Source organism: Vipera ursinii (assembly GCF_947247035.1).
Source record: "Vipera ursinii genome assembly, chromosome: 6".
NCBI lineage: Eukaryota > Metazoa > Chordata > Lepidosauria > Squamata > Viperidae > Vipera > Vipera ursinii.
The window spans coordinates 48,941,147-48,960,741 of NC_139515.1; the positions used below are offsets into that span (position 1 = coordinate 48,941,147).

The following is a 19,595-nucleotide window of genomic DNA, read 5'->3' on the forward strand; positions in this document are numbered from 1 at the left end:
TGCGGCTCCGGAGCCACGGATTGCCGACCCGTGCACTAGACCATTAGTTCTTACTGATTTTAAACATCCTGGGGAGGTGGTTGCTTTTTGACTCTTTAAATATTTGTCACATGTTGAACTGTCACTTAAAAAATCTTTATAGGTGGAAGATGGAACCAAAGAGAATCCTTCTTAATTTTACTCAGCAAATATATATATGAGAAAGTATAACTAATTGCAAAAATATGCTTCCAAGATTTTTGGCAGACATGAGATAAATGTTGACATTCATGAATACAGATAGTCTTCTCTTGCTTATTAGAGAGGTTAGCAAGCAGAAAACAGTGTTTAGATCAAACAGCTACTCTAATTGCTTAAAAAAGGAAGTTGCTCAGGAAAGTTTGGAAACTGAACCATCCTAGGTTAATTCCTAAATTGCCAATTGAATCAGAGCTGGCAGGCTCAGTGTAATTCCTGCATGTATCAAACCATGCTTGTATTCAAACAGCTCTTCTTAATTTTGTAGTGAGCTATTTGTGGATCAAATACAAGTATACCATAAATGCAGAAATATGCAAAACTGAAGCTGTGTAATCAGATCTGTCCTGGCAACTAAGTGATGTACCAACATTTCAAGGAATTCTGCATCAACTATTTAATATCTTGGAGACAGTTGTTGTCTAATCTGTGTGGAAATGAAGCAGTGAAGTAGCCAGTAGATTGTCTGGTGACAATCTAGACCTTTCTGATCCCCATCTACCACCTGGCGAACAGATGTCTTTGTAAAGGTAAATGTTTAAAGATGTGAGATACAACAACAGAAAAATAATATTTAGTGAAGCATTGGGAAATTTAACATATTACATGTTTCTCATATAAGTTGGAAACAGAAGACAAGAACACCGTCCTTGAATTGGGTCTACCTGTTTTTGGAACATATCAGAGAATTTATTGTTAACATTTTGTTAGGATTGGGGTTAATATATATGTGAAATTTGGTACTACCATGTTTCCCTGAAAATAAGCCCCACCCCGAAAAAAAGACCTACCCTGATTTTGGGGGGGTGGGCCTAATATAAGCCCTATGCCCCAAAAGAAGTGACCCCCACCCACTCCATCCCACCTCACTGCTGCAATGGGGCTGGAGGCCTTGTGGCACATCGCGTCGCTGCTGGCACAACGAGGCAAGATAGGTGGGGGAGGAGATGGAGCTGCCCCACACGCCCCATACCCGCTTCCTTCAGGCTCCCCCCCCGCCAGGCCATTTCTTGCTTGGTGACCTTCCCTTTCACTCCCCGCCTAAGCTGGAGTGCCATGCTAGATTGGATAGGCCCAGTCCCCCTCCACCATTTTGGAGCCAGGGGGGAGTGATGGCGAAAGGCTCCGCTGCTGCTGTGTGCTGCTGGAGGGGCTTTCTTCATGCTTTGCCTCACAGATCATCTGCCTGGCGGAAGCCACCTCCTTCTCTTCCACCAATTGTCCTGTGGCTTGTGATGTGACTGGGCAGTGCAAGCCTTCCCTGCTGCTTCCCTCTGCCAGCCTTCCATCTATGCCACTGGAGAGAATGGAGAATGGGGATTGGAGCAGCTCTGTGCAGTGATGCAGAGCAGAGGAGATCACTTGCTTGCCGCTCTGCATCGCCCTGCATCTCTCTTCTCTGTTCTGGAAATGGCAGCCCTGTTTCCTGCTGCTTCTCCTCCCGGCACTGCTGTAGAGTTTGGTGCACCACCACCCAGCTCCTCTCTCTTCCCGAAAGCAAAAAAAAATTCTTCACTGACCTGCTTTCCAGCTCTGGTACATTTCTCTCCTTCTGCAGGGAAATGGAGTTTGTGGAACTAAAAAAAGTTCACTACACACACACACACACACACACACACACACACAAAAAAAGATCTTGCGATAGGTTGGAAGGTCTGACTGAACTTTTTTTAATCCCACAAACTAATTAATGGTGTAATAAAGATTATTATTCCTTGAAGAATAACAGTCATCCAAAGGAAGCTTTTTCACTGGACTGTATAAACAATTGTAAATAAAAACAACCAATTTTAAGAACAAAGGAATAATATACTTACCACTAGCTTTTGGTGGCAATGGCCCTTTGGAACTCGGCCGAAAGAGGGGGAAGAGTGAAGCTGAAGACACTTTTGTGAAGGTTACTGCCAGCTTTTTTCACAGTGCACTTGGGGGGTGATGGCTATGTGGAAATCTGGTGATTGTTTTAACCATGACTAACTTAAACTCTATTACCTTGATCTGACTTAGTTTAAGTTTGAGCAGCTATGAATCCAAGTATGGTCTTTCATATTCTCTCTGATCTAGCGATATTCAGTATATGTTATTAGTATCTATGTGAATGATGTTTTTGCTTTTTGTTGTTTTAATTAAGAAAAATGAATTCAAAGTTCACACTGAACTTGCTATAAATTGTCATTATGAGTATTTGGACAAGGAAAAAAAATCTAAAGAGCTAAAAGTATGGAAATTAAATGAAGATGTTTTCAGTATTTATGGGTAATATGTTATTCCAGAGTTGAGGTCCAAGTCCAAAGATGTGGAAAGAGGAGGCATAATCAGAATAAATATATTTTTCTTTCCTATTTCAAACGTTGATGTATCTGAAAATGGGAATACACAATCAACAATATGATGTAATGTTCTCTTTGTATGCAAGTGACTTTAGTTACCTAATTTCTTTCAGTGCTTCATAGAAAATCTATTTTTTCCCTTTCTCTTCAGTGTTTCATAGTTTAATGTTCTGAAGATTTCATACCCAAATTTGATCTGAAAAAGAGGGAACTCAGAATTTCTTTCAAATACTCTCAGAAGGAAAATGTGCCATGCTTGGATCTTTTTGCATGGTATAAGCTCATTATTCAAGAGCAATTGAAACAGGAGAAGAGTATTCTCTGTAAATAATTTATTAAATCTTAAGGTTCAAAAATGTTGATATTCACTATTTAGACAACAGGGACAATATTTACATACTTTCTTTTTTTACAATAGCATTTATCTAATTGGTTTTTCTGGTGGAGTTTGAAACTGAAATACAGTGTTTTTGTTATATAAGAGGGGTTTTTTATTCAGAGTAGAAGTTATATAGTTCTAACGTAATTCATATGAAAAATGAAATTAGTTTATGTTTTCTCTCTCTCCGAATACATCTATGTATGCATGTATATATATGATGCATATGTGTGCATGTGTGTATAATACACACACACACACACACACACAGAGAGAGAGAGACAGAGAGAGAGAGAGAGAGAGAGAGAGAGAGAGAGAGAGAGAGAGAGAGTGGGTTGATGAAACTGAACTTTAATGTTCTTCCATCCTGACCAAAAAGCTACCATAGAAGCCAATTTGGCATATTTTTCTAGACTATAGTTTGTTTTAAATATGATATGCTATAATGATTTGATTCAGACAACAGAAAATAATATCATAGGCTTCACAAATCAGGTTGCCATTCTTTAATCAGAGAAGCCACAGTGTATGAATTCAACCCAAGATTGAATTGGCTAAGTTGAAGAGAGAGAGAAAAAATGAACCAGGATAGAAACCTCTTCTGAGAATGAAACTATATTCCAGTCACCTCGTTTCCCCAACCCACTATGTAACATTTAAAAGAAGAAGTTGGTAATACAAGGGCAGTGCTAAAGACGAAAATGGGGAAATTTGCTTTCAACAGTCGCATCACATACACCTACAATTTGACCAATCAAGCATAGTTCTGTTATGTATGGGGATGATTGAACACAAGCAGTGGCTCACTGACACCACCAGGTGGCGCTGTACTGTGAGAGGATTGGCTGGCTAGCACTCGGCAGGAAAACCAGATAAAGGGATTGGCCGTGAGCATTCCTGGCCAGGTATATAAGGGGCACAGGTAACCCCTATTGTTCTGTTCGGTACTTCCACTAATAAAGAGCTGCCATGCTGAACCCTTTGTCCAGCGTATTGCCATGCGGTCGAGAACCAACTACACAATAGTGGCGATGAGGATGGGATCCTGTTTCTCCTGAGGAGCTGAAGTCACTAAGGATCGGAGGAAAGAAGCATCTTTTCCTGATCCACCTACGGCCAGTTAAGCAAGCGCTTGCGGTCAAAATGGAGGAACAGGACACACCATGGCAAAATTCGGACAGGTTCCGCCGTTCAACACCCGTCGCCCTGAGAGATGGACTTCTCACCTCAGCCAGGTAGAAGCATTCCTATTGGGGTGACCCCAATAGTCACCCCACTTAAAGCTAACGGGGAGGTTAGAATTTGTGCGGATTATAAGGCCATGGTGAACTGGGCCCTGAATCCGCACGCTTACCCGGTTCCGACGGTAAGACACATCCTCTCCTCGCTCCAGGGTGATGCCATCTTTGCCAAGCTTGATCTGGCGCAAGTGTATCAGCAACTCCTGGTTACCAGGGAAACGGCAGATGCTCAGACAATTGTTACACACAGAGGGGCTTTCAGAGTTAACCGTTTACAGTTCGGTGTCTCTGTAGCTCCTGGAATATTTCAGGAGGTGATGGAGAGGACTCTGGGCATACCTGGAGTATGCCCCTACTTTGATGATGTCCTTATCGCTGGAGATTCTGAAGAGGTCCTGGCTGACAGGCTGCAGGCTGTTTTAAGCAGATTCTGCTCTGCAGGGTTAAAACTAAAAAAGGATAAATGCAGCATTGGAGTGACATCCACTGAATTCCTGAGGTTTAGAATTGATGCCAAGGGAATTCACCCTACTGATTCTAAGGTAAGAGCATTTAAGATGGCTCCAACCCCTAAAAACAAAGCAGAATTGCAAACTTTCCTGGGGTTACTAAATTTTTATCATGCTTTCTTGCCCCACAAAGTAGCAATTGCTGAGCCTTTACACAGGCTCTTAGATAAAAAAATTCCTTGGAATTGGACCAAGGTCCACGAGCATAGTTTCCAGAATCTAAAAGACCTATTGTCCTGTAATTCAACTGTCACACACTTTATAGAAAACAAACCCATTTGCATCGCTTGTGATGCATCCCCCTATGGGGTGGGTGCTGTCCTAAGTCACATGGAGGACAATGGGGAGCAGAGATCCATTGCTTATTACTCCCGAACACTGTCAAGGGCAGAGAGGAACTACGCCCAAATAGATAAGGAGGCCCTGGCAATAGTGTTGGGAGTCAAAAAATGTCATGACTATTTATATGGCAGGGAATTCACTATTTTCACGGACCATAAGCCTCTGCTGGGGTTGTTCACGACTGACAGACAAACCCCACAAATTCTATCACCCAGGATGCTGAGGTGGTCTATATTCCTATCTGCATACATGTGTAAACTGGTACACAAACCAGGTAACGACATGGGCCATGCGGATGGGTTATGCAGGTTACCAGTAGCCTCTGCAGAACCGGATCCGGCACCTGCTGAACAGATAATGGCCATCCAGGATCTACCTGAATGCCCGCTCCACGCTAAGGACATCGCTGCTGGTACCTCAGCTGACAAGGTCATGAGCAGGGTACAGGCATGGGTAGCCTCAGGGTGGCAAGAAAAGAGTCCAGGCCCAGAATTTAAGGCATTCTTCATGAGGAGACATGAGCTGTCTTCTCATAAGGGATGCCTATTGTGGGGTAGCAGGGTCATCATTCCTGAGAAACTTCGGAATAGGGTCTTACAGTCACTGCATGAGGGACACCCTGGTATAGTCAGGATGAAAGCATTAGCCAGGAGTTACTTGTGGTGGCCGGGCCTGGACAAGGCTATAGAGGAACAGGTCGCGGGATGTTACATGTGCCAAAGGTCAAGGCCAGAGCAGCCGCACGCACCGGTACACAAGTGGGAGGAGACACACAAACCGTGGTCTAGAGTCCACATTGATTATGCTGGCCCTTTCCAAGGCCAAATTTTCTTAGTAGTAGTTGACAGCTACTCCAAATGGCTTGAGGTCATACCAGTTACTAGCATGACCACAGCCAAGACAGTCCAGGTGCTCAGGGGACTCTTTGCTACGCATGGCCTGCCTGATGTGATAGTCTCGGATAATGGTCCACAATTCACATCTGCTGATTTCCAGGGTTTCATGAGGGCCAACTTGATTAGACACGTCACCTCCATGCCCTTCCACCCATCATCCAATGGGCAATCAGAATGTATGGTGAGGACGACCAAGGATGCATTGAGACGCATCATCAGTGGAGACTGGCACCAAAGGCTGGCCCAATTCCTTCTTGCTCAACACACTACACCATGTAGGACCACTGGCAAGAGCCCTGCAGAGCTGCGTTGAGGCATACGGCTCATCACCAAGTTGGACAGACTCCACCCTGACAGAGTGGCCGCAGGCCACCAGGGAACTACACACCGGCAATCTGGTTTGGGTCAGAAACTATGGGCCTGGACATGTATGGATTCAGGGGGTGGTGATTGACAGAACGGGGCCCTTGTCTTACATTGTAGAGGTGGAGGGGGGCCATCAGGTCAGACGTCATATAGACCAGATCAGGAAGCGGGTCCCTGAAAAGTCACAGGCCGACCGGCCCACCGAACCAGAAACAATGGGTTCCGGGATGGAGGAGGATCTCATGGACAATGAACTGATTTCAGAGAGTTTGGGCAGGGCTGAACAACAACAGGAACATCAGGCGCTATCCCACCATGACAATGCGGTTATGACGCGGCTATCCAGGATGGGGAGCATCCAGGGCTCATAGGCCACCTGCCTATTTGGAGGACTATGTAAGGTCGTAAGGGAGGACTCAACGTGATCAATCATCACCAGTGAAACAGATGTTAGAGAAAAATTGTTTATTGTTTGTTATTATGGGGGAAGGGGTGTTATGTATGGGGATGATTGAACACAAGCAGCGGCTCACTGACACCACCAGGTGGCGCTGTACTGTGACAGGATTGGCTGGCTAGCGCTCGGCAGGAAAACCAGATAAAGGGATTGGCCGTGAGCGTACCTGGCCAGGTATATAAGGGGCACAGGTAACCCCTATTGTTCTGTTCGGTACTTCCACTAATAAAGACCTGCCATGCTGAACCCTTTGTCCGGCGTATTGCCATGCGGTCGAGAACCCACTACACAATAGTTCAAAAGTTAAATATTTCATGAGGTACAACACAGTTAATAAATAAATCAAAAATACAACTTTATACATTTAAGGCTGGGAAATATAGCTTCATTTTTCAAACACCATTGAAATAATATATAATTCAATACAATTATGTGTTTTGTGTTAGATTTTCATAAAGCTAATACATCTTATTAGTAATAGGATTGTATATTTGGATTTCAATATACATTTTACAGCTTATGTACAAAAATGGGTGAATGAACTTTGACTGTCTTTCTTCATATAAAGGGACAGGAAATCCCAATCTTAAGATTTCAAAATTAGTTTACCATAACTTCAATTAATTCTGGCATTTTATATTTATGAAGATCCCAGCATCAACTTTTAGAAATTATCTTTCCACAGGACATTTAATGCTTTTGAAATAATAGGTATATATTTTGATTTTTTTTTTAAAAAAAACTATTAAAATTCTACACATAAACATAAACAACACAATAAACATACAACCTGTAAACCTGTAAATATAAAACTAAACTTCTAACTTAAAAAACAGCTCATTTATGCCCTTCACTTTCTTCATGGATCCATTAACCACTTTGTATTCTTTTATACCATAGTAATTATTATTATTTGTTATCTCCTCTTATTTAATCTATAAAACCCTTTATCATCAAGCTATTTTTCTTTTCTTTTATAACATAATCAATAAACAGACTCTAACTTTAAGACACTGTGCTTTTTACTCAATTCTTCTTCCATAAACCCTAATTAAGTATATATTGGATCTTCCCTAAAATCCTAAATTAAACTGGAGTAGGATGTGGTTAGAGAGGTCAAGCATCCTTTATATACTGAGGCACTATGTTCCAAACATCAGGTGGTTGAGCAAACAGATAAGCATTTATCTGAAGCATTTCTTCAGCTTTTCTGCAACCTAACAGACAACCACAGTTGTTTTACAATTTTTAAAGCTGTAACCATTATCTAGATCTGTATAGTTCAGATATCTGTACATATAGGGACAACAGAGCAACTGACCTATAACTCTTCAGTTGAAATTCCTCAAATAGCTTCCACATTCCTTACTATGTAGCAAATGTGATATGATTCTAGAATCTACTTGAGGCATATGGTATGTTTGAGACAGGATTTTTTGGGGGTTGAATTTTTGATTTAAAGTGGTCTTCACTAAGAGTGTTCAATTTTTATCCACTCTTGTTCTCACTGATTGACTTAGATTTAAGAGGAAAAGTTCAAATCAAACATCAGGTACTTATTTTTAATCAACAAAGGGACGTGAGGGATTTCTAAGAAACGTTTTATTCTCACAAACTGACAAACAATGATAGTGATATTAGTTCCTGGGGCAACAGTAAACACATTGCCTTCCATGTTATTGGTATTAGAATTAGTTTTCACACAGTCAGTAAAGAATATGACACTAATTCTAACCCTACAAAAATAAGAGCACATAGAAATTGGCCTCCCTATGCAAAACAGGAGTCTATTATATAAGGTAAGAATGAGAAAAAGGTGCAAAAGTCTTTGACTGTCTCTTCTATCTTCTGTGTAGCCCTCTCTAGAATTGTGGGCTATGGTTTCTTAATTTTCTTCACTACTTATTAGGAATCTTGAATTCTTGTGAGTTCATTTCATTGGTTTAGCTCTGCTGGGTAAAACTGACAGGGGGAATGGGGGGCGGGATTCTTGTAACATTGCCACAGAGTGAATGTTTCCTTTCCGGTGCACATAGCTTCTCACTTTGACAATAAAATTAGCTAATAATAATACGGCTTTGTTTAAACCCATTATCCAGCTGTAATCTGCACAAGAGTCCTGTATGCTAAGTCATACAAGGTGGTGCCTTCCAGAAAAACTAAGATTGTCTCTTCTAAAATTCCAAAGGAAGTGTAGCCATGTTGGCCAGAAATTTTAGGTCTTGTAATGCAAACATATCTAAAGCATACCACACTGGGAAAAGCTGCATTGTTACACAAAAAGAAGTCTCCACTATGTGTTTTAATACTAATCTAACAACATCAGAAATAAATATATTGGAAAAATAGATAAAATTGTGAGATACCATTAGTTATTTTAACTTCATCTCAAAAATGTTTGCAATATACAATAAGGATAGAACCTACATCTGAAACAAATATATTCTGACAACATATGCATATATATTAGATAACAGTATCTCTCTATATATATCTTATTAATATACTATATACTTAGTTTAGATTCAGGGATATAACTACAATAGATATAATAGGAATGCCTAAGTTCAAAAATACAGTTTTCTAACCTTACTGCTCACAAAAGATAGAATTAAACTTGTTCCTGGTATTCTCCAGGAATAAGAATTTTATCTACAAATGGAATGGCATACAAATAAAGACTCCATCAAATCAAAGATATTTTACTTGATGACTTGATGACTTGATTACATCTGCATAAATTTTGCATATGATTTGCATTCTAATACCATAAGGTGAGTTTGTCCAGGTGTGAAAAGACTGATTAACTTTGCTATTGTTGTAAGCTTGAAGCAGCCCTTTGAAGCTACTTCACAAGGGAACACAGCCCACTTATAAAGAGTAAATTTAGGCCACCAATTAGCTTCACTTTCTGTTGCATCTCAGATCCACCATGGCCCACTTATTAACTGGAAAGATTACTGCTCAAGCTTGGTACTGGGCATGCAGGAAATTCAGAAGCGATGCATAGTGCCTCAGTGGCGAATACTTTCATTTCTGTGACACAACAATCTTACCTCAAGGCAAAGTGTGATTACTTGGCCTGGCCTACTATGTGTATGTATAAGTCTTCTTCAGTTCAGTAGGATTGTCTCAAAGGTATAGCAGCTCACCAAGTACGTATATTAAGACTAAAATTTCCAGAATTTCCAGTCAGAAGGCTAGAGACAGTCCCAACACATCTGATCTGTACGATTTTGACCTCAAACCTACATATTTTTTTTATCCAATAGTAGGTTTCATGGAAAAGTTCTGAAGCCTAAAACTAAACAGCTGTTAAAAGGAATCTCATCTGTTTCAGACAGCTTAAGGTTATGACATAGTTTGCACTGAAGCAGAAGCATCAGCATTCCTTCTCACTATCTGCATATCTCCTTTACATATTCTTATGTAAGTGGGAAGATGGATTACTGCTTTAGGACAGCGCCTACCAACCATAAGTTGATAAGTATTCACTTTACAAATAATTAATAATCTCCTTTCCATTCCACACCTCATCAATTCAACTGAATAATCAACAAAACATTGTAACTTTAGGAAAAAGAGAATTATGCAGAAGGAAAAACAGAAAATTATGATAATTTGGATGCAACAACTCTATATGATTGTGAAGGAAAGTATTATGCAAGATAATGACATGCAGATATGGAAACCATTTGTCCATAATGCCTTGCTTTTCATGGGAATGTACAATCTGATAGGCTTTGATATATATATATATACTGTATGTGTGTGTATGTATGTATGTGTATATATATAATGAATGAATCACGTATATAATGAATGTGATTTCTCAGAATATTCTTGAATTTTGTTAACAAGTTTTCATCATGAGAACCTTACCATAGAAAAGAATACTTAAATAAATCTTTCATCCTAAGACTTCATTCTTAGAAAAATCACATGAAGAGTTTATTTTGCTGCTGACTTCCCAAACTGTTCTTACTGTAATTTTGCACAGTTTGCTGGTGAACACAGTTGCTGTTGCTCTTCATTGTAAAGCACAGCTTTGCTATTGAGTTGTTACATCCTTGATTTAGAAAGTCTTTCTTGAGAGCCATCTATAATTAAACAACAAAAGTATATAAACCGTCAAAAGCATAAATGGACTGACATTCTCAATTTCTCATTATTATTATTTTAAATGCATGTATGGGCTTACCTTATAAAACCTGTGGCAGCACTGCAGTAGTAATTAGAGTAATTATTTCTTTTTTATTATTAATTTCAATAGTAATACATCGTATAGTTTGGTCTAGCGATTAAGGCATCAGGCTAGAAACTAGCAGTTCTAGTCCCAGTTTAGGCGTAAAAGCCGGCTGGCTGATTTTGGGCCAGTCGCTCTCCCAGACCAGCTTACCTAACAGGGTTGTAGTTGTGGTATAAAATAGGAGAATGAAGAAGTATTAGGTTTGTTTGCTGCCTTTATTCATAAAAATAATAAAGGTGGAGTAAAAATGGGCCTTGGTGGAGCAGTGGGCGGATGCCTCCTCAAGTAACACCAGCTGCCTGCAATTAGTGCAGGTTCGCGTCCCACCAGGCTCAAGGTTGACTCAGCCTTCCGTCCTTCCGAGGTAGGTAAAATGAGGACCCAGATTGTTGGGGGCAATAAGCTGACTTTGTAATAATGCCACTTGGGGGGGGGAAAGCCCTAATAGCAGGCATATACATAGAATGAAGGCTATTGCTAAGCACATTGATTTGTGCTTCTTAGATTGTAAGCCGCCCTGAGTCTTGGGAGAAGGGCGGGATATAAATGGGATTAAAAATAAAAAAATAAAAAATAAAAAAATTATACATAATTGTTTAATTTCTAAAAGCCCTTATAATTATAGATGAAATTGTGAATCTAAAAGCAAAATACATATGTATAAAAATTAGCACTATCAGCTTAGTTAATATTATAAATTATTAGAAAGGTTTTTTTAAAAAGCACTATAAAGTCTGCCTTTATGTACCATAAGCAATTATGCTTTATTTCAGTCAAAAGTTTTTGGATAAACTATGCTGTCCTGATCTATATACTAGGTGAGAAATCATGTATTATTAATTACAATAAAGGTAAAGGTAAAGGTTCCCCCATACATGCGTGCTAGTCGTTTCCAACTCTAGGGGCCGGTTCTCATCTCTGTTTCAAAGCCGAAGAGCCAGCGCTTGTCCAAGGACATCTCTGTGGTCATGTGGCCGGCATGACTAGACGCCAAAGGTGCACGGAACGCTATTACCTTCCCACCGTAGTGTTCCCTATTTTTCTACTTGCATTTTTATGTGCTTTTGAACTGCTAGGTTGGCAGAAGCTGGGACGAGTAACAGGTGCTCACTCAGTTATGCGGCACTCAGGATTTGACCCGCCAAACTGCCAACCTTCTGATCGACAAGCTCAGCATCCTAACCCACTGAGGCACCGCGTCCCTTATTAATTACAATAATTGGTTATAAAATCATGCTAAGACATTATGGTTAACACAGTGCATGGAATCAGTTACTGCCTAATTTCAGATAATGCTTAGTGTTTTAGACAGCATAGGCAGCTAGTACAAGCCTTCCTATCAACATTGACATTATAAAATCATAGAACAAATAATGTGAATTATATAACTTGCATGAGTTGCATTATGGCATGGACACAAATAACATGATTTGCATTATTTTCACAAATGTCACAATACACATGACATTATTTGTTCTACTCTTGCTTACAACAGGGAGTGGATGGTTTTGTGTGCGCATATGCCACTTGCGCAAATGGAGCTTCCTGTGCTCGCCTGCCAGGCTGTGGACTGGGGGTTGGGGACCCCTGTTATACACAACAGAATAAAAAAGTCAGAAATAGATATTTTAGTCACTGAATTATTTAGAATATTGTAAGAAGTTGGAAAATGGGGGAATATGTGTGTCTGTAAGTAAGGCAGATCAACATCTGGTAAGTGATAAACTAATTTCTTGTATTAAACTAAATTCAATTAAAGAAAGATTTAGATGAAAATAAGACAGAGCACTCACCTATGACATATGATTCTGCTGTGCATTTTGCTGTTGCTGTTGCTGCTGAATTAACAACTGTTGCTGTTGTCTGCGCCGAGCTGTCCTCAGTTTTTCAAACCGAGCTTCCATCTCATCTAAAACTTTGGGAGTGTAACGTACCACCAACTTTACACTGTCCTTAGCAGCCTTCAGAAGTTCCACTGCTTTCTCATGATGTTCTCCTTCCACACTCTGGTTGTGGAATGTTTAAAAATAGCAAAAGCAAGAGGCTTTCAGCTTTAGAACTATGAGTAAGAAAGAAAAAAACTACACAGTGGGTGAATCTGGTCCCATTAGACCTCCCCAACTATGGCCTTGGAGTCTGTAGTTAGGCCTGTTCCATTGTTTAACATTTCAGAAGCAGCTACTGTAAGCTGCATCTCTATTACTCTCTTGCTTTTCTAGTAGAAAAGGAAAAAGGCAAAACCAACTGAGCTGGAACTGCATCATCAAAAGCCTCCAAGTAGAAAAAATGTGTGATATATTTATTTGCAGGATCCAATATGAGCTGGTCACCAGGACCAGTGCTTTTGTCTTCTGAGCTTTTGGACTTGTGTTGGAGCCCATCTTCAGGAAACTTCTCCCTAGCAGAGTGTATGCTTTGGGCTGATCTGTATGTGGTTTTTAAATGGTGCCCTTTGTATGTGGCTTTTTAGATATTGATTGGGGTGTTGATGGTTGGCTATTAAGTCATTGGCTATTGTTTGCTTGTGCTGTCAAGCCCTCATCTCCCAATTACAGATTGGATCCTGCAACATTATCCTGGGCCATGTATATTCACCTTCATTCATGATATATTGATTTATTTATCCTACTTATATGGCCACCACTCTAGCCGATAAAATCAAAGGAACATACAAAATAAAAACAAAATTTCATTAAAGCAAAAAGTCAGCTAAAACTGCATTGAAACTCAGTAAAGCCACACCATTAAACACTACTACTACTACTACTACTACTATTACTACTACTACTGCTTCTACATTTGTTGGAAGCACCTACTAAGGTGCTTCCAGGTTGAAGGAATTAGCTGGTGACATCATTATTGCCCAGAGAATGTCCCTTCTATTTTCTCACCAAACTGGTACCTATTTATCTACTTGCATTTGAATGCTTTTGAACTGCTAGGTGGGCAGGAACTAGGGCAAATTGATGGGAGCTCATTTCATCATGCAGCTCACTCCCAGGTTTCAAACTGTGGAGCTGTCCACCTCTCAGTGGTCTTTTGACTCAGTGTCCTAACTAAAGAGCTACCATGGCCCCAATTAAACATGACACATTCATGCCAAAGCTTCCCCATTAACAACCTAACTCCAATGCCTGGGGAGGAGCCAGGCTTTCACAGCTTTCCAAAAGGCTGGCAGAATCAGGGCTGTCCATATTTCAAAGAGAACACTATTCCGTAGCACAAGTGCCATAAAAAAGAAGGTGCAAAAAGACAATGCTTTGCAATGGCACCTAAAGCATGCTCACTTTGGGGTAGGCATAAACCACTAGGAGGAGATGGTCCCAGAAGTAGCAAAGCGAAATGTTAGGTAAAGCTTTAAAGGTGATAACCAGCACCTAGCACTGTATCTTTGAGCATCATCTGGGTTTCTTTGTCTTTTAGAATGGAAATGATGTGAAGGCAGTTCAGTTGCGATATGTCGCTTCAAAATGTTCGAAGCATTGGTATGGGAATATAGATACAAAAGCTCCACATATGTAAATAAATCAATATGTGCAGCTAAAGCTAGCATCAATCATTTATATCATCAGGGACTTGTCATGACCAAAGTCTTTAAGTTTGATGCTTCCTATCTCTCAACATAAGTGAACTGAGCCTGGGTGAAACTCAGACCATTTGAATTCCAGTACTTGTAAAATCTTTGTGCACAGATGTTGCTTGTTCAGGATCAATGCATTGTTGTGAAAAGGGAAGAGGATGGAGGCGTTTAATATTAGTAACAGGGCCAATAGCCATGCTTCACTTTCTGTATGTAAAATATTCTTCTTATATACAATGGATAAAGAAGATAACAGTTTCTTTTTGCAATACCTTCTGTATTGAAAATAAAAACTCATTTCAACTAAACCATAAATAAAACCATACATTAATATACGCTAGTTCGGCAGTTGTATATTGGAACCTCCCTCTGGATTGCTTGCTTGAATAACAGTCACTTGCAAACTAAGATGTCACAGGGAGATTAAAAAAATTCTACAAAGGTTTCTGAATATGGTTAATTTTAAACAACAAATTTGCGTCCATTTATTCTTTTGTATATGCACTAGAATTAGCAGATCTGCGTTGCAAATTCTGGATATTACTAGAGGACAGCAAAAATACTGCAGTAATCATCTAGTCTGAGGCTGTTTAAATAAGCAGAATTAATAAAATCGGAATGTGTTCACATACCACTCCATTAACAGAAAGCAGCTGGTCTCCCCGTTTGAGTCCTCCATGCTTCTCAGCTACTCCTCCAGGAATTATGCGAGAAATATAAATAGGAGAATTTTGTTCTTTTCCTCCCATTACGTTAAAGCCAAGGCCTTCATCCGTCTTTGGCAGTTCTACCACTCGGGGGTGAGAATGCCCTTCACTAGCTGCAAATGCAGCAACTGTTGCCTAGAAAAAAAATGCAAATTTTTAATATATTATGAACACAGTTAGGAGCTTTTCTGCTTATTTGTTTCAAATATTTATTCATAGGAACAATGCTTTAAATTTGATTTTTTTAATTGATTCATTTAAAAAAAACAACACAACTGTGTACAGTTATATCCCAGTGGTGTTATTCTGAGGATTGGAATGCTTAAATCTCAAGGTCTCAGTTCCATGTACAGTATAGTCAGCCGGAACTCCTGCATAAGTGGTTATTCACAATTATATCAATGCAATTTATATCACATATTCTATATGTTCAAGAATTTTTTGAAAGGGGAACTCTATGGTAAACATTAGATTATTTGTACATAGCTTTTACAGTGAAATGGAAATAATTCTATGTTCTCTAGCAGGTGATCCCCAATTCAGTCTAGATACTAATACTTGCAACACAAATTTCCCTTTCTGAAAATGGAATGGTATGATTAGTATGTATATATGTACTCAAATTCTTATTGGCTACTTTGAACACACTTCCCTTCAATATAAGCAGATTTCAAAAGATGCTTTTTCTCTCTGTCTCTCTCTCTTTTTTTTACTTTTTATTGAACGCTTGGTTAAGCAGAATGATGAGATGCAAATCAAAGCAATTCTTAAGGCTAAAGATGCATATGCATATTAGAATCCTTTATATAGCAGTGGAACATGCAATGGTCTTATAAAGTTTAATTATCTTTTAAAATATGAAAGGTTTGTACATATAGCCAATATAATATTAAAGGTTTCTTAAATTTTAACAGTAGCTTAAAGGATCAATAAAATCTCAAGCTGAATAGGGTTTTAAAAATTTAATTTTAGGGAGTACAATTTTAAAGAAACAAATTTAAATTGTGAAACTAGCAACTTTTTATCAGAGTGCACTACATATCTGAGCACTTATTTGACTTATTGAAACATAAAGCAGAATATACTCAACTCTTTCATTGATTTAAACAGGAGAGAGCATGTATAGTGAACTTTGTGGGACTAGGCAATAGGGTGTAGAGATAGGCTCTGATCCAATTTGAACAATTCATTGAATTTGATTTGATGATTTGAAAGACAAATTGGTTCAGTTCAAATTTCTGTATTGACCTGAATAAGTTTTCAGAAACAAATTGATAAGATGACATCACATTTTATGATTTAGTTCAAATCATGAACGTAGTCTAGAAAGTTCATTTGATTCTGAGAATTGATAAAGTTGCCTTCAAATCATATATGTATATAATCCCACTTAATGGTGGTTAATTTCAGCCGGATCATTTCCATGACTCTTAAATCTCCTAGAGTAAAAGAATAGCTAAAATTCATTAGGATTGTATTTTAATGGATGGATTTTGATAGCATGAATGTACTCTCTTAGTTACAAATACAGTATATATTATCATGCAAAATTTGTCATCATGCATGCCAGACACAAATGCATAAGAAAAATGCAATGCAGACAGCCCAGAAATAACCAGGAAATACTGTAATATTGAAACGTTGCTGTACAACCCTCCTGTTCCATATGAATAAGAAATGAGAATGACAGATCTTCTTGAGAGTTTTAAGTATACCATGTAATGACAATTTTTAACTTCACTATATGAAGTTAAACAATCTAAAAACATCTTTCTAGACTCAAGTAGATTAAAACTTAAATACTTATAGCATTTATATTAGGTCAACCTCAATTCCCTCTAGAATAAAAGAAATCTACCAATAAGCAAATAAAAGAATATTACTTAATATCTTAATTATCTTCAATATATTTAATATACTATATAGTTTCAGTAATTTTCCTCCATAGCTTATCTTAATTTAAAATTAATATAATTCTGTTGCTGGCTGTAGCGTGAAAAGAGTCACGTTTATTATTCTGGCTTGCAAAGAATGGTTGTTCTCTAGTAGTATGTATTAAGTTACTAAGGTTGCATTTTATACTCATCCCCCCCCACAACAGAGCCTATTTGGAATTCATTCAAGTTTCATCAATAGGAAACAAAGCAATTGTTTTCTTGAAGAAATACCTACTTCGTTACTAATTTTTATTTCTGTACAATGCAAACTAAATTTCAGATGGATTTCATAGAGTAGTATTTCTTTTGATGCAGAGAGCTTACACTGATTTATAACGACCTTTACAGCATTTGATCCTAACACCAGTTTTTCAGGAGTTTCTGCTGCTTTTCTGTTGAGGAAATACATGCTAAGAATTTCTGAACCTGGGAACCTTATATTTTTGGCCATACTATATAAGCTGAATCTATTAGAGAAATTAGCCATAAGAGCTAATGGTCAGTATTTAATTCCAATTAAGTAGAAGCCTTGATTGGAAGGTGACTCCAATACACTCCATCCCCTCACCCAGCCCCAATAAGCCTCTTGGCCACATACAGCATTCTCTTTTCTTAAACTACAGGAGTAGCACAACGGTTGAATTTGCCGATATGATTGTTACCTGGGAAGTAGCACTGGTTCTAGACTCTGGGCTGCCACTGATGTCTAAATGTTCTTATAGTGTACACACGAAAACCTGAAACATACACGTGCACAGTCAATTACTGGGCCATGTGGGGAATAGATCTCCTTAAACTACAAGTATCTTACCTTGGCGGTAGCCCTGGCACGAAATTCGGGACAGCCACTAACGTTTATGGTTTCATGCATGTATTGATATACCTGAAGGTATACAAAGAGAATGATGAAAAGAAAATTAATAATCTGTGCGATCTCCACAGGTCGAAACATTTAGTGCTTCTTTTATCGATCTTTAATGTCCTTGAAGTTTTTCATTGCACTGAGCATACCTACCTCCAAGGACCTTTCTGAATCTTTGGCTAATAATGTATTTATTTACCAGATTTATACCCCACATATGTCACTTAGGTCTGGGCAGTATTTCTCCTGAACTAGATGTCTACCCTTAAGATGTGGAGGAATGTCAATTTTCTAAATATTCAAACACTATTTAATTTAGGGAGGAAATACCTTCACAAGCGAACTTTGCTGCAATGGCTCTGTGAAATGTGCCTAATTAACTCAGTGAAGCACATTTGGTTCTGTCTTTCATTTTCCTTCATTTCTTAGGCCATTCTGGAAACAATCATTTTAGCAACTGGGAAATGTTTGGCTTAGAGTGATGACCATGTCTCTTACTTTGCAAGGTCCATTAAATTGGAAGGCTAATTAGAAAGCAATTAGCGGTAGCTTTTATGTGGCATCACCCTCTGTTTCCAGGGTTGTCCAATCCAAATCCATATATGCAAGTGAGAACAAAGCCCATGGATAGTATAATATAATAATTATCATCATCTTTATTAAAGTTACATATCACCTGACTCCCAATGGATGGATCAACAGGCCTGATTTTTCTCATAGTTTGATAATAAATATTATTTCCAGTAGTTATTTGTATTGTATAAAACCATGGTTGCAAATTTTATGCCAACATTATTCCTCTAACTTAAGGATACATTTTTCTCTTTTGGAGATATACAATAATTCACTCATTTTGGATGCTCATATTTTGATTTATATGCCAAGCTCACAAAGGGAATAACTTTTTTTTACAAGAGATTTGTTATCTGAATTCTGCATTCAACAATGGCATTGGATAGAAAGCAAGTCAAATAAAGACATTTGAAAATACTTCAACTATATCAAAGGCATGTAAGTTGTCATTATCAGTGCTAATGCCACACAGAATAAACAGTCACAAGAATATTTTTAATGCATGCACTATCTGGATGAAAATTTCCCCCATACAAAAAAATTACAATTTCCCATGACCTAACATTAAAGATAAATCTGTGAATCCATAATAGAAACAATGTTGTTTCAGTGAAGGATAATGAAGCAGTGTACAAATTATAACCTTATGGAATATAATTGGCTTTTGACACAGCCCTAAAATTGATCGGCCAGAGAAATGTGTAAAATGGTGGCACCAAAATGTTGAGTCCAAACTGAAGACTCAGTGCCAGGTTTTCAATTAGAAGATATCATACAAATCTTTTCACAAACAAATCTCTGAATATTTCTTCCTTAAAATGTCCTTCATTTCCAAATGTAATATAGAAAAAGATAGGGGAAAAAAGAGAGGTGTTTTTGTTACTGCTAAGAGAGAGATGAGATTTACCAGTTTCTTCTAATCTAGTGTCT

The 19,595-nt window shown here is 38.5% G+C and overlaps 1 protein-coding gene across 1 annotated transcript in view; it reads right to left on the reverse strand.

The window, feature by feature from the left end:
• Positions 1–10,680: 10,680 nt before the first annotated feature.
• Positions 10,681–19,595, reverse strand: part of LIN7A (lin-7 homolog A, crumbs cell polarity complex component) — a 30,165-nt gene continuing 21,250 nt past the window's right edge. Inside the window, exons 3-6 of the mRNA XM_083365819.1 lie at positions 18,042–18,113; positions 15,219–15,428; positions 12,800–13,012; positions 10,681–10,857 (exon numbers count right to left, since the gene is read on the reverse strand). Of these exons, the coding sequence (XP_083221945.1) occupies positions 12,800–13,012; positions 15,219–15,428; positions 18,042–18,113 (495 nt within the window). The 3' untranslated portion in view covers positions 10,681–10,857. The remainder of the gene's footprint in view (positions 10,858–12,799; positions 13,013–15,218; positions 15,429–18,041; positions 18,114–19,595) is intronic.